The sequence below is a fragment of the Pelecanus crispus genome, chromosome 2 (genome assembly GCF_030463565.1).
Source record: "Pelecanus crispus isolate bPelCri1 chromosome 2, bPelCri1.pri, whole genome shotgun sequence".
Classification (NCBI taxonomy): domain Eukaryota; kingdom Metazoa; phylum Chordata; class Aves; order Pelecaniformes; family Pelecanidae; genus Pelecanus; species Pelecanus crispus.
In genome coordinates, this window is record NC_134644.1 from 106,541,864 (window position 1) to 106,558,601 (window position 16,738).

Consider the following 16,738-nt stretch of genomic DNA (forward strand, 5'->3'; position numbering starts at 1 on the left):
CATTTATTTGATTAATGCTGCATACTGAGGAGTGAAAACACATCAGAATTACCAGGAAAAGCTTCCTCATAGTAGGATGCACAAAGCACTAGAGCTAGTTTCCAATGGGAAGTGATAAAAGCCATGTTACATTAAATACTTAAAATTAAATCAGACAAAGGACTGAATGATGCATTGTATGAATGGATTTTACATTCTTAGGGAAGTTGACCGGATGACCTTTTCTAGTTTCTATGATTCTACAACTTCGCAAGATACGCTTCTCTACTGCTTATAAAATAGAAAATGTTACAATTATTATTGATGTCATATGGAATTTTTATGCTATTTCTACAAGACAGACAATGGCAAGGGAATAATGACAGACAAGCCAACACAATGCCAGGTTAAATGAGGCATCTGTACTGCACAGTCCAACACAGCTCAGGGATACCCTTGCTGGCTACCTTTATTTAATCAATCAAATCAACCTTCCTGTAAGGAAAAGGATAGTTAATATTACCGGTCTACCTACACCTATGGCCTCAGTTTATTTTCATTCTTGTCAACATGCCAAGTTAGAGAAAAAGGAGATGTACAGAGTTATGCAGTACAGGAGAGGTTCTCCTGTATTTCAAAGAAGTGACAAATTGCTTTACTCTCACAAACTTACTTGGAAACCTGTTTGTAATATATTCTAGGGCTACAGAATGTAGCTCTGTGGAAGCTACAAACAACTGCATCCCAAAAGAGGAGAATGACTTAAGCATCAGTCATTCAGCTTCAAATTTTCTGCATTTTCTCCTCTTTCTGTACCATTAACACAAAAAAGATTAAATTGCACAAAAGGAGTAGTTCTACAGAGCACTCAAACATGCACTTAAGTACATGCTTAAATTCTACTTAAGGACATGCTTAGTTTAAGAACAGGCACCTCATCCATTCTATTTGTAAGCCTGTAAAAAGTATCTTTCAGAAAATTAGCAAATATGCCAGATGCCAGGCTTTTGTTTCCAAGGGAATTTCATGACCGCATTTGTAACATAAAAAATAGCTGTTCTGAACACAAATAGTGGCAGCAACTTCATTATGAAAGTACAAAACAATGCTGATAATTTTTTTTTTTCCATATAGTTACAGGAGCAACCTTTCAAGCTGAGAAGAATAAACACTTCTTTGATCATATATTTCATTGATCACTATAGCAATCTTTAAGAATGTCTCGGTTCCTTTAACCTATTACTTTAGCTCAGTGATCATAAACTTGTCTTCTTATTTGTAATAGAAAACCTGTTCTTCAGATTCTCTGTTCATGTTCTGTCTTTTCTTTGAACTAAATTTATCAGAGCTCCATTGGCTCTGGCTATCTACACCAGGACATTCATCTCTTATTGAGACAGAAGAGACAGAACAACCATGATTTCTTTGTATCTGCTAAAGGGAAGAAGTTTAAATAAATGTTGATCACCTGCAACCATGTCCCTGTGCAGCAAATAGTGCTGATACTAACCAGCTACCCTTGCAGCTCTCTTCAGCTGATACACAGCACTGGATGAATGTTTTTCAGTAACTGTATTTTTGACCCAAAATGCAGTCTAGGTATTGCTACATACATTCAATATGATTTCTCTAACAGTTTTGTCCAGGTAAAAAACATGGAGTGAGGGTATCTGTGTGTGGGGAGATGAGTTTTATATGTAGGTCAAGAGAAACCAATTTCACTTCTACCTTTGTCTCCCATCAGATGCAAGTTACTCAATCAGGATGGTCCCAGCCACTCCTGCTGATGCTGTTCAATTTTGCTTACATAAACATACATCTACTGGAGTAAAGATTAAAAGTTCTGCATCCCTAGCATTTGTCCCACCCTCCTAATGGATAGCTTTTCCTCGGTATCTGCTGTTGTAGCTTTTCCATTTTTCATGGAACAATTCACAGGATGTTTGGGCGTAACAATAACTTTCTACCCTCTGATTGTGACTGTCAGACTGAAGGAAGGGCACTTAGATTCCAGTCCTTACTTCCACAAATGCTCATTTGAGCAAAGTGGAAAGGTGTTGGCCAGAGAAAGTGAAAGCACCACTAAAGCACACTGGTTAGAACATGTATTATTAGGTAGTTGAAGAAAGAGGAATGGATTCCCTTAGGTGGGGAACTGCCCCCACATGAGCAAGCCTACTTGAGTTACTTACTGAAAGCAGCAGCTCTGCTAATCCAAACCTTAATCTTTGTTACTTTTCTCGCAAAGACACAATTATGAAATGTTCCATTTGAAATAAATAAGTCTTTCAATTTGATGTGAAATACAACTTCTGTGCTTTCACTTTAATGAGAAAGGAAGCAAATATTTCATTTTAGTGTAATTGGACCATAGCATTCATGTATTTATATGTATGACTGCCACAGTAAAAACCCCACCATTGTCCCCAGTGCCTATGATGAATTGACTCCTAAGTTTTTGGATAACCAGGCTGTTAAATTAGATCACACAAAAAGAAACAGGAATGATCAAGGAATTAAATTATTGTGGATGATGTCTCAGATTTGATATTATGAAATATAACTCCTGAAGAACACCTGAAAAAGGATTTTCTTCCCTATATTTGCTTCAACATAATCAATGGAAATTTTAGTAAGAGCAGAGTCAAGTCAGTGTTCAGGGCTCCTTAAAAATCTCCTATCTCCTTGCACACTAGAGCCTGGCTGGCAAAAGTAGTTCAAGTTCATAAGCATTTTTTCATGTAATTCAAATTAAGTTTAAAAAGGAATTCAGAAATAAAAGAGGTTTCTGACTGAACAAGGAGCCTTTCCTTGAAGGAATAAGGATGCTTTATGTATGTCATGTGATGTATTCTTAATGAATAATTTTCTTTCTTCTCTTTCCAAGGCCAGATCTTAAAATAAATGTTTAGGTCCCTCCATTCAATTAAAAACCAGCTCCACATTGTCTTTCAGCAAATGCACAAACCCCTAAACTTTCATTCACTTTTTTGTTCTTGCATCTGATTTCAACCAAGACATTGAGTATATCCACTCATGGCACAGATATTGAACAAGCCTTCCCTCTATACAAATACTGCAAGCTACTAGATACCTGTTTTTCTGTGAGGATGACACGGCCAAGGAGCTGATCTTCCAGCCCTTTCATAGTAACAGTAAAGTCAATCACAGTTGTTCTTGCACTAATTTCTGGAGTATAGGCAGGATTAGCCAATTTTGTCGTCATATAAAGGGTAAACCCCTTCATCAGATCTACCTCCTTGTCACCTACTTTCACCTGAAAATAAAACATATTACTCGATTTTCAAAAGCTGAATTCAGAAAACCAGTTATTTTATCCAATGAAAAATAGATGAACTTTTTTTACATTTTCATTTACACTTTTTAAACTTTCTGTTTAAGGGGTTAAAAAAAATCCCAACCCCATGAGTTCACTACTCATCTTTCTAAGTGTTGGAAGGGTGTGATTCTCGGCAGTATCCAGACTACCAGATACCCAGCATCTATCCTATTGTTTTTTAATTTCATGTTCACAATTCATCTTACTTTGTGTGCTGAACCAGATTTTATGAAATTTTTTTCCAAGATGTTATCTAAAGCAGGATCAAGTTCCTCTCCAACATCTTCAATTAGCAAAGGTCGGCCAAGAGACAGACAGTCTTCTATATGACTTCTGAAGAACTTGTGGTTCATAGCTGTAACCTAGGAAGATTGGTTCACAATGTAGCATGCATTTGCAAGCACATAGAAAACAGTATAAAATCTATTGCAACTTTCAAAAATTATACTCATCCTGGGATATCTATAGACAATTACATTTGAGGGACTGACACTCACCTCTGCTGAAATGAATGGAAGTTTTGCTTTAAACTTAACAGAATAGGAGATCACACTTCTTTATTGTTATCTATTTCTTTACTTATCTACATATGTATCTAATCACTGTAGCATCTTAATACCTTTTAAATATTAATGGATTTAAGCTCAGAACACTAATGTGAAGTAGGGAAATATTTATAGGGTTCAGGCAGGGAACCAGTGTTACATAGGAGGCCTGGTCTCACATCAGATGTTGAATTTCCAATTCAGTTCCCATTTCACAATATAAAGTCTTAAAATTGCTAAAAATCACATACATTCCTTTTCATTTATTTAAATTTAATAAATTTAACATAAGCCTTTAAGATGATAATTGAATAGCCTTTCCAGGCATCTGTTAAGCCATGGTTTTGGGGTGGTTTTTTCACCAGAAAAAAACCTAGGATAGACATGTTTTTAAAATAAATCCTTGTCTTGCAGGCAGTGCTCTTTGGATAAGGTATAATTGAAATATCTAGAGACACATTACACAGTCTTAAAACAGTATATTATTTAAAAATTAACACTGTGTTCCACCACTCTGTACTTTTAGCTTTGTTATAATGTAAGCATATGTGTATCCACCAAAACAGAATGTTGCCTACATTTCTAGTCCACATGAAACTGAGGGATGAAGTTAATGTCTTAGTGACCAACAATATAACCCTAACAAGACCATAGCAAATTACAATATCCCAGATGTTGTATAATAATCTAAATACTTGGGTATTTAGAGACTTGACATAACTCTGTTTCTCCTGAACTTCACAGGGGAAGAACTCAGATATTTCTAACACAGCTGACACCTGAGCCAGGATGTCTAAAAGCCCATAACTGACTGAATGTTCATCAGGAAAGCTTCCTCTGCATTTAGAGGATGCACCTGTGTGTATTCAAAGCCATGTAAGTTTTGAGACTACTCAGCAGCTCAGTAGTTAAGCTCCATTAGGATTCACGACTTTCATAGGCTGGATATTCCAGGAGGTTCACCGTTGCCACTCCTGAACTCAGCTTGGCAGCTCTCTGAAATCCTGAGTAGGAGATGCAAGTCTCAAAGAAGGTGAAATATGGGATACATCCTTCTCTCTATTTTTTCCTGTTGGTTACTCACACTAGCGTTTCTTGATCCAATTTTTGGGGGCCAAAGTAAGGTCTGACGTAATTTAGAGGAAGCCATGTTACCTACTGTAAGACAGTAGGTTTCACACAGTCATAAAATGCCTAAATTCTTCTGTGAATACAACTCATATGTTTTAGGAGAGCTTTTCATCATATTTTTCATAAAGGCATCCATTTTTCCAAGATCTTTGAATGCTGTCCATTGTTTTTCCATCTCTTCTCAGTCAATACTTCCAGTTTCTAGCTGTGTTTCTACACCATTTTTTGAGCACGTTCAACTTACCAGAAACTGGATTTGGTATGAGATTGAATGTTAGGCCTTTCTTAACACTGCTAGGAAATACAGATCTAGGTCAAGCTCCAGAAGGTTAAGGATTTAGCTAATGACATCATCATGATGTCATCAGCTCTCTGGATGTCACCATCCCTACCTTCATTCTTAGTTTCTTTTTCTTATCCATCACTCTCATTTTGAGTGAAGACTGTATACCATGGTATTCATGGGATAATCTACAGCTGTAGGATAGACTTGATTTATTAACAACTAACTCTTTAGTATCATGCTCGATCTGGCCTGAAAATGTATCATGTGTTTAGATCTTCATCATAACCCATCTTATCGTTATTGGTGTAACAAAGCATGGAGGGTAAGCTGATTAAAAAGGGGAAAAAAAGAAAGTTTTGAATTAAATAGAAGACCCAGATCCCAAACAGGATGCACTACTAGATAGAAAGTGAGAAGGGTGGATAAATTCAGCCATAAATATTTTTATCACATGCATTTAATCATCAAGATGCAGCCTAAATTTGGCCTTTGTGTTTGATATGCCTCAGAGATCACTAGATTTCCATTCTACCTCAGGCCACCATTCTTTTTTCCAATTCCTCCCTTTTTCTTTCCCCTATTTTCCCCTTAAAATGCTTACCCTAAAATGTTATTGCCTTGAAGTACCAACTGCCTGATCCTGGCTGCTCTTAATTTTTCGTGTCAGTTACTTCCCTCTACATTTCTCTTTCTCTATGACAAGTAATTAAAAGATTCATCATCAAAATACATATGGCATAACATATAATTCCAGTTTGCTCTTGAAACTGTCTTTCTGGGACATGACTAAGCAGTACAAGCTATTTCACCCTGATATGGATAGATCACAGGTTTTGCGTCAGTCTTGTTTTAATTTCTGACCAACTATATACAACAAACATCAGATTTAAATTACACATGGACAAAGTATGATGACAGAAAAATAGTTTGCATTGCTAACTATGATGTGAAATGACACACACATAAAAATATTAAATGCACTATTTACCTGGAGTCCATTATTCTTTTCCTTATTTTTAATCCAGATCTTTCCTTGACCTTGTGGATCAATAAGCAAAGGATATCTAGATGCTTTTGTGACAATGATGCCGTTCTGAATTGAAAGGTCATCGTTTGGAAGACCCTGGAGGTTCCATTCACCCACTGTAGCATTGTCAACAAGCATACCAGTAAGGTTCAGGTCCTAATAGAAAATATGTAATTACAAAATTAGCACCAGTTAGAGGAGTTATACTAAAATGTTTGATGGAAGGTTTTTTTTCTTCTGATCATAATGCATGATACATTTGTATTTGGTAGTTATTGTTTATTGTTCCCTTTCTTTAAAGTTCAGTGCCTAAATTGCTGAAGTTGGGCAATAATGAAAGTGAATTCTGTTGAGGCTTTGATGTCCATCAAAGAGTGTTGGAGAAACTCTGAAGCCAGTTCAGTATCTAATGACAAGCTGATTTTGGTATTGGCAAACTCTTTTCTCGCTAGCTCAAGAAGGGTCATCTTGGTCACAAGAGCTTCCCTCTGCTGTAAAGTTGTAAAGGGCTCCCCAAGTATGTATATGAATACAGGATGGTTTGTGGGAGACTCAGAGAAGAAAGAGGAGAAGTGCTATGGATCACTAACCATGAACTATCATGGAAAGTTATTGTTGCTATGGTCACAACTCTTCTCAGCTTATACATTCTCCTAAAGTTTGATTTGCACATGTCGACTAGCCTGCTTTATTTTATTCACTATGAACAGTGACTGGCCTCTCAAGAATGTGTATGTGAAGAAAACAGTGCTTAAAATCACAAACCAAGCTCTCCAAATTAGAAAAGTAGCCTAATAATGAGGTGAGTTTAGAAAGAATAAAATTTAAGGGTTTTTCTTATTTGCTCCTTAGATTTTTCACTCAAGAATTCCTATTTGTAAGCTTTCTCTACAAACAACATGTTTAGAAAGAAAGAAAAATCCTGCGACCCCTGCAAAAATCGCATAATTCAGCATCTGAAGCCTGAAGTAAAATTTCAGATACTGTGAGACTTGTGATACAATTATGAGAGTTAGCGATACCAGTGGTTGCAAGACTCAGAAGCTTTTCTACCCCTATGATTTTTTTACTGATTATTGAAGAATCTGAATGAAGCAACACAAACCATTCTCAGAAGACAGAGAAACTTTAAGAATCCAATTTCCATTTGTGAAAAGGACAGTAAAGCATTTAATAGCCAAAATTTTCAGCAATTGAACCTATAACCATATTTAGCTCCTAAAGCAGATGAGTAGGCTCTAAACAGCTTTGAATTTTTTCTTACTGCAGCAGGAAGTATCAGTCACCAGGCAACTCTGAAGCTTAGCTAATTTAAGTGCCTAACTACACAGATAGATAGCTAATTTAAAAAACACCATTTTTAAAATTGTTATGCCTAAATGACTCGCACACCCAGACACAGACTTAGGCTAATTGAGGAGAAGCTGTAATGTCAGACTCTCTGAGAACAGCCTCACTCGTGACAAATGTACATGGATTTAAGAGCTTAGGCTGGAGCAAGCAGAAGTGGTGTAAACCAAGTTTTACAAAATCCAGGTTTTGTTTAACTTAATTGTTTCAACAAGACACTTCAAATTAAACTAAATTAAATGGGGTGGGTACACAGCAGAGGGTATGACAGGAGGGTATTAATTGATAATACATGGAGATGCAGAGGTGATATTTCCTGGTTCAAAATGTGCAGTGGTCTTTTCTATAATTGGGTGCAAGAGTATTTGTATGTCAATGTCGTGGTTTAGCCCCAGCCAGCAACTAAGCACCATGCAGCCGCTCGCTCACTCCCCCTACCCTGATGGGATGGGGGAGAGAATCAGAGGAGTAAGAGTGAGAAAAACTCTTGGGTTGAGATAAGAACAGTTCAATAATTGAAATAAAGTAAAATAGTAATGATAATAATAACAATATAATAATGATGATGATAATAATAATAATAATATACAAAGCAAGTGATGCACAATGCAATTGCTCACCACCCACTGACCGATACCCAGACAGTTCCCGAGCAGCGATCGCTGCTCCCTGGCCAACCCCCCCCCCCAGTTTCTATACTGAGCATGACGTCATGTGGTATGGAATAGCCCTTTGGCCAGTTTGGATCAACTGTTCTGGCTGGGCCCCCTCCCAGCTTCTTGTGCACCTGGCAGAGCATGGGAAGCTGAAAAGTCCTTGACTGGCATAAGCAGTACTTAGCAGCAACTCAAACATCAGTGTGTTCTCAGCATTATTCTCCTACTAAACCCAAAACACAGCACCATGCCTGCTACTAGGAAGAAAATTTATCCCAGCCAAAACCAGGACAGTCCTGGACTAGTTTGTTGTGTTCAAAATTGAATATATTAAGAACAGGAAGTTAAAGAGTTTATGATGTAATATGTCAGAAATACAAAATATATGAAAAGCCTTTCATTCAATGTCATCCTTCATATCATAGACTTACAGTTCAGAGTGAAAAGTGGATATCTAGAGAGAGAGCAGATTTTTAGTGGCAGTGCATGAGACTGTAGGTGGTAAAAGTGGAAATAGGGTAAATCTTGCTGCGTCCCTGGAAGTTGGTTGTGGCATAACTCCTACCCAACCCAGAAGCCACAGGCCAATCTCCCCACCTCTGCGCCATGCTGTGGGCCTAACTTGGGAGCTGCTGCTTCAAAGACTGCCTGGAAAACTATAGGGGCACAGCAATACCAGTTGTGGGGCGGTATTCTCAACCACATATTCACAAGTTGTTCTTTACAAGGGGATAATTTAAAATATTGAGGGAGACGGTTACAACTGGTGTTTTCTTCAATATACATATTTTCCACTTCCAGTAAATGCTTGATGTGGCTGATTTGCTTGATGTTATGACTGAAATTATGAACACAACACAACATTTGCAAAAAAAACACCAACTAGGGGGGGAAAACCATGACTACCTGATGGAACCCCTTATGATTAGGTAAATCTATTCTAAGCTGGTAAATTTTACCTTGTTTCCCATATTATGCAATTTCCTCCCAGGGCAGCTCACCTCAGACACCATCCCTCTCTCAGATTTGCCAGAGTGATGGCCTATATACCAATCTTGCAATGCATGACAGCATAAAGAGGATCTTAAAACACATTTTTTTAGAAGCTCAGTTGTCAACTGTTCAGATTTTTTATTTATTAAAAATCTGATGGAGTGTGACAGCCTGTAATAACCTTCCAATTATGTACTTTTCCGCAACAGAATGCTCTGAACACTATTTCTCTGCAAGGCAAAGAGTAAGGTCAGGACAGAGCATGAACACTTACATTACTGTACGGAATCCTGCTGTTGTCCATCTCTTTCTTCCACAATTGGAGCAGCAAATTCCTGTACTCCTGATTGAAAGGGCCAGAGTAAGAGAGAAATCCAGTGGCCAGAAGAACATTCCCTACTAAATTAATAATTTGATTTTGAAAGGTTTTGCTGCTTGCTGTCCAACGAATCTGTATGTAAAATATTATAAAGAAATTAGATTAAGCAGGCACAAAACTAAAATGAAGATCTAACTTTAGAATTTATCTCTTTCCGGTAAACAATTGTTCTTCTAACCAGGAGTATTTTTCGTGTTAAATCATTCTTTTCAGAAGTAGAAGTTTGCTTGGAAGAGATGGCAACCACCTAACCAAGTGGAGAAAAAGCATCTTTGCCAACAAGCTGGCCAAACTGGTGAGAAGTACTTTAAAGAAGGAACTAAGTTGGAGGGAGAGGATGACTAATAGTCATGTGAGGAAGTGGAGGACCGGGTTGGCAAACAAACTATGTGGGGTGATATAAACAGTGGGGACCTTGTAATCAATAAAACGGGGCTAATGGAGAACCACCCCAAGCGTATCCACATAAACAAGAAGTGCCTACCAGACAGAACAATGGGGATAGCTTTCATACTGTTTCTGGGAAATTAGCACAGCTGGGCACCTCTCTGAAGTGCTTCTACACTAATCTGCACAGCATGGAGAACAAATGAGGAATTAGAGGTCTGCATGCGGTTGCAGAGTCATGATCTCATGGAGATCATGGGGACATGGTGGGAAGGCTTCCACAACTCGAGTGCTGCAACAGGTGTGTACAGGCTTGTGAGGAAGGGCAGGATGGGAACGTGAGGAGGTGAGTTTTCTTCTATGTGAGAGAGCAGTTGGAATGCATGGAGCTCTGCAGCTGAGACTCTGGGATGGACAATGAGCCAGCTGAGAGCTTATTGGTTAGGATTAGAGGGCAGACCAACATGGGTAATGTTGTGTGGGTCTGCTACAGACAATGTGATCAGGGAGAAGTAGATGTGGTCTTTTTCAGACAATGGGAAGAAACCTTGCATTCACAGGCCCTGGTCTACACCGGGGACTTGAACCACGCTGATATCTTCTGGAGGGACAACACAGCAAGACACAAGCAATCCAGGAGGTTTTAAGGAGTGGACTGCCAAAAAATTCTTAGCACAGGTAACTGAGGATGTAATGAGGGAAGGCGATTTGCTGAACCTCAGACTTGCAAACAGAAATAACCAGTCAGGGATGTAAAGGTTGGGGCAGCCTTGCTGAGGGAATTGAGATTGTTCAGCCTTGAGAACAGACAGCACAGGGGGAATTTTATCAATGTGTACAAATACCTGACAGGAGGGTGTAAAGATGATGGTGCCAGACTCTTTTCAGTAGTACCCAGTGAAAGGACAAGGGGCAATGGGCACAAATTGAAATACAAGAAATTCCAGTTAAACACACAAAAAGACTTTTTTACAGTGAGAGTGGTCAAGGACTGGAATAGGTTGCCAAGAGAGGCTGTAGAGTCTCTGTCTTTGGAGATATCCAAAAACTGACTGGCCAATGCCTTGAGCAACCTGCTTTATTTGACCTTGACTTGGGGTGGGGGGGGAGGGAGGGGGGTGGCTGGATGATCTCCAGAGGTCCCTTCCAATCTTAATTATTCCATGATTCTGTGATTTTCTGAATATTATTTTTTAGTTTTACTTATTCCTTTCTCTCCAGATTTCTGTTCCCTTCCAGTTACTCTGCATGCAATCTTGGACAGGACCTACATGTTTTAAATTTAGAAAATACACATTTAACCCAGTGTCAGTTTTGCCCAAGGCTCCAAGTGCCATATATAGTCTTTTAATTTTTTGTCTGAATTTTCAAAAGTAGAATGGAATAACAACTTTTACAAGACCTCATAGCACAAAGCTTCAGAAGACCCACAATAAGGCACTGTAATTTCCTATTTTGTTGTTGCTCTTAAATTTAGAAATTCACTGAAAAATATGATAAAGCATCTAACATTTTTGACTGATATATTTTGAAGTACAGCTATGCAAACAAATGCTGAAGTCCAGGCCTCACAGGACACAATGGCTGAAGTCAAAGCTCTCACCAATTTTGACTCTGTGTGAAATCAACCAAGGAATTATCAAAGCAAATAGTCAGAAGAGAAAAAAGAGTATCCTGCTTCCTCTGGAAACCTTCAGGCTGAAGCCAGAAAAATCTGCATAGGAAAGGTAAATTTCAAGCTCAGTGCAGAGGATAACGATTAGCCCATAATTCTGTAAAAGGCTCCAGTAGAAATCTGAACTTCAAATATAATTCAGGAAATTAGTCAAGCTTCAAATTCCTATTCTTGTATACTTGGTGAGAAAAAGAGAGTAATCCATCTTATAAATATTTTAGGGCAATTATTTGGGTTAAGCCTAATTCCTCGTCTTATTAAAGCTAAAAGGAATTTGGCTCCTTGGCTTTAAATCTGAACTTTATCTCAATACGAGCCATATGATATGTCATAAATCTTAATACAGAAGAATTAAGTTAACACAAGAAATTGTTTTACTTTGTTAGATACATTACGTTCAAGCAAAAAACATACATATAACTAAAATAGCATCATATGATACCAAGATGTGGCCATGCCTTGAATTTCTTGAGCGCTACTAATGATCATTATGGAGTATTCTCAAAACTGAGCACCTACTTTGTGCTGGAAACCTACTTATATGTGCTAGTACCTTTTCTCCACCTAATCCTTCAATCAGAGCTGTGGCATTGTTCATCTTCCTTCTGCACGCCTCAGCATCATCAAGTAAGGCCTGCTTCTCTTTCATAGCAGTATCATACATGGCTTGTACATGATCTAGTTCCATCTGCTTCTCATCCAGCTGAATTTGTGCATTATTCAGTTCCATTTGGGCAGCTGCAAGTCTTCCCTCTTGCAAGGCTAAATTTGCCTACAAACGTTTAAAAGCAAAGAGTAGTTAATACCTAGTATTTGGCAAGAGCAAATAACATTCATTTAATGGCACAGATTGTACTGTACCGGGTACTTTTTAAAATAACACATGTTTAAGATGACAGCACAGTTTTTTTTTCCTTTTTTACTTTTCAACCTAAAACTGGAACACAAGCATAACATTAAAGTTATTCAATGCAATCTTAAAATGTTTTAATAATATTTTCAGAATGATATATTGATCACACAATGATCACTGATTTGAAATCACAATACACTTGAAATAGCTGTATACTAGATACATGAGGCAACCCATACAATGTTTTCTGTAATATATTCTCAGTGCAAAAGAAAATTAAGATTGTCCTCGTGGATTATAAAATAATAATAATGATAATGAAAACTACTCTTCTTCTCTCTTTTCTCATCAGTTACTTCTACAATAAAAATATACCAAATGCATTTTTTGCTCCTCTGGCAACTAAAACTCTAGAGACTTTTCTTACATCTCTATATAAATTTGAATGATGAGTTGCCAGTCTCATATACATTTACTTGTATATTCCTAACAGGGGAAAAAAAGTATTCTGTGAATTCAGAATGTGTTTCCAGCTATATTTTGCAAAGGATTAGAGACTGACAAAGTTCCTATGAAATTCACACTTACAGATAAAAGTTGCTTCCATTTACTCTGAATATTTAAAACACTTGTTTAAATATCATGTATCTTATTTATATTTTTTTCTGCTATAAGAGTTCTGAAGATGGAAACCAAGAATGTGTAAAAACTCTTTTATTACAAATATGAAACTTGACACTCAGATTACATCACACCAGAAGAGTAACAGTACAAGGAATCTCTGGGATGACTCTTAGTAAACAGTATAACCATGGGTTGGGTTTTTACATTAGATCTTGACTAAAAATATAGATTTAATTCTTATCCAAATGTGCTAAAATCAGAGAATTCTTCTGCCTTTACATAGGAATAAGTGGAAAAAAAAAAAAAAAAGAGGAGCCAATATCATACTTTGAGATCTAGGCATGATAAAAAACACAGCAAGAAGTCTGGTGGATTTCAAAAGATAGGTCTGTGAGCAAGTGTCCTGGTTTCAGCTGGAATAGAGTTAATTTTCTTCCTAGTAGGAGGCATAGTACTGTGTTTTGGATTTAGTAGGAGAAGAATGTTGATAACACACTGATGTTGTTAGTTGTTGCTAAGTACTGCTTATGCTAGTCAAGGACTTTGCAGCTTCCCATGCTCTGCCAGGTGCACAAGAAAGTGGGAGGGGGCACAGCCAGAACAGTTGATCCAAACTGACCAAAGGGCTATTCCATACTATATGGCGTCATGCTCAGTATAGAAACTGGGGGGGGGGGTTGGCCGGGGAGCAGCGATCACTGCTTGGGAACTGTCTGGGTATCGGTCGGCGGGTGGTGAGCAATTGCATTGTGCATCAGTTGATTTGTATATTATTATTATTATTATTATTATTATTATTATTATTATTATTATTATTATTATTATTATTATTATTATATTGTTATTATTATCATTACTATTTTACTTTATTTCAATTATTAAACTGTTCTTATCTCAACCCAGGAGTGTTTCTCACTCTTACTCCTCCAATTCTCTCCCCCATCCCATCAGGGTAGGGGGAGCGAGCGAGCAGCTGCGTGGTGCTGAGTTGCTGGCTGGGGCTAAACCACGACAACAAGGAATTAGAGAAGCATGTATGCACTGATCAACAAAGTAGTACTGCTTTATGAGTTACACATCTAGAGAATAGCAATGTCAGCAAAAGAATTGTTTACTGTAGCCACTGGGTTTGTTGACAGATCCTAGAGATAAACAAATATTTTATAATGGAGATAAGCCAGCGAAATGGCTGCTCATAAAATTTCCATCATGTAAGAATGATGAAATATTTTTACTCCACCGTTTATCAAAGAGCACATTAAACAGCATCTCCTAGAGATAAACACTGTTAAATCAGTAAGTCCTGTTAAGAGCTAGCTAAGCAGATTTCAGAACCACAGCTGTTGTTTTTTAGTGAATCTTGGACTATCAGGAGAAGTTTAAACAGCAAAGGAGTTTTGAGTAGGTGATGTAGTGTTACTGTGTTCTGTACCGGGTGAGAGGTGGGGAGGGTGAGGTGAGAGAGAGAGAGAGTGCAGGGCTCTTTCTGGATCTTAATAAGAAAGGCCCAACAACTAATGGCTTAATAAGACAACTGCTTTAAAAAGGTCCATAGTAAGAAGAGGAACACAGATAGTGAGTAAACCTTACATCCCTTCAGATGCTGGGCACCCCACATTCATGCAGCATCAGACAGAGCCTAGATAGATTTTTCCATGGCATGCTACACAGGGCGGATCCTGTCCCTGGAGAGAAAACTCCCTCTTTTGGTCATTCAAGCTATTATAAACCGCTCTTATTATCCAGTCTTATTAAAGCAGTTACCTTATTAAGCCATCTGTTGGGCCTTTCTTACTGAGATCCAGAAACAGCCCTGCACCAGCCCTCTCTCTCCTACATCACTCTCATCCGCCCCTCCCCAGTGCAGAGCATCCTCTTATCCTTAAACTCTGTGAGGGCTAGAAATGGGAGTAAAACAAAGTTACGGCATATTGTTTCACCTCCAGCTGACAAATAGTGAGGTTACACAGGGAAAAAAATTCTTGGAGAGTTGGGAAGAAGAGCCTAGGCAGAACAGCTGGAAAAACAGAGAACTTATACCTGGCTGTGTGGATTCGTATTTCACCTTGACATTTATCACAGCAGGATGTGAACCTCCATGGAAAAGAATGGCCATGTGAATTCCCAATACAGATGGAAAAGCATGACCATGTGAATTCCTAATACAGATGAGCAATGATGCTTTGTAAATATGAAAAACAGACCTCCATGCAGCAATAAACTACCCAGAAAGGTGCAAAAGACTGACAAAACAAACTTCCCAGTTCTTAAAAGCTCTTAAAAGGCTACCAGCTTTGAAAATGTAGGGACAACAAAAAAACATTTCAGATGAGTACAAAGAAAAAATATATTGTACTCTAACATGAAGAAAACACCAAAATCATTTACACAAGACTTTACAGGATCTCTAGAAGATGACTTATAATAAGAAATTACTTTACAGACAATTTAACCAAGGTTTTCAGCCAATTTTAGGGTAATCATAACAAAGTAGAAATACATTTTGGTATTAGTTTGATTTGTAGGCTGCTTAATCATATGTGATGAATAATGGTTGGTTGCACAAGAATGACTGCTAACATACCAGGATGCCCAATCTATGTGATTCCCAAAGGCAGAAACAATACTTGTTTCAGATACCCTACAAAATCATCACTATTTGCTCTCTCCCTGTCTTTCCTTCGAACTCCATTTTTCTAAAATTACTTGGGTACAAACACTGCTTTTGTATTGATATCACTGGCAGGTTGGCTGGCAACTTCCTGTGCAAAGCTTTGCCATGAGAGCAGCAGGCAAGTTCTGCTGCCAAGGAGAATCTTCTGCACAAGAAGGCTATTACAGTCGCAAGCAGCTTCATACAAAGATTTCCAGCCAATTACAGGCGGGAAGGAGATGTGTCTCCCAACCACAAAGAAGCACTGTGGCCTTTCTAATTTTAGTGTCATTGCTATGTGAACAAGCTTCACACCCTTCATTTCATTCCTCTGAGTCACGCAGCAAAGCAAAGATTCACAATTTGTTCCAGTTGGATGCAGTGCGAAAGCCTGAATAAATGGAATTTATGTGAATGAATCATGAGGATTCGAGACATGAGATCTCTTATCTGTGCTCCGGAGAAGGGGGCTACACTATAACATGCCTAGGCTTGTGTGAGAGCAGCAGCTTCAGCCTCTTCTTGCCATTGGCATTGTGGGGAACCACGCAGACAATCTTCTCAACATCTGCTCCACCCAGTGCCTCTACCTGCTCTCTGCGTCTGTCTACATGGGGCAAGTATGGAGACAGTACCTGTGCCAACAAGGGTCACAGACTAAATTATTAAGCAGCTATTTTGCCTTCTTCCGAGATGCCCTCAGAGAGGACTTCATAGCAGTTGGTGAGATGATCCTGCCCCTTTTAACCTTTTTGAATTCCACATAAAACCAGGACAAATAAACTTGTAATTACAGTCCACAGCTATACTGTTAAATTAAACATGCCCAGGACCTTTCTCTGGCACTGAGGTTAACTAGT

General features: G+C 38.2%; 1 protein-coding gene across 1 annotated transcript in view; it reads right to left on the reverse strand.

The window, feature by feature from the left end:
- LOC104036568 (dynein axonemal heavy chain 5-like) overlaps positions 1–16,738 on the reverse strand; it is a 175,276-nt gene that overhangs the window by 48,629 nt on the left and 109,909 nt on the right. The window contains exons 60-64 of the mRNA XM_075704666.1: positions 12,302–12,520; positions 9,582–9,758; positions 6,270–6,464; positions 3,526–3,681; positions 3,074–3,256 (exon numbers count right to left, since the gene is read on the reverse strand). Of these exons, the coding sequence (XP_075560781.1) occupies positions 3,074–3,256; positions 3,526–3,681; positions 6,270–6,464; positions 9,582–9,758; positions 12,302–12,520 (930 nt within the window). The remainder of the gene's footprint in view (positions 1–3,073; positions 3,257–3,525; positions 3,682–6,269; positions 6,465–9,581; positions 9,759–12,301; positions 12,521–16,738) is intronic.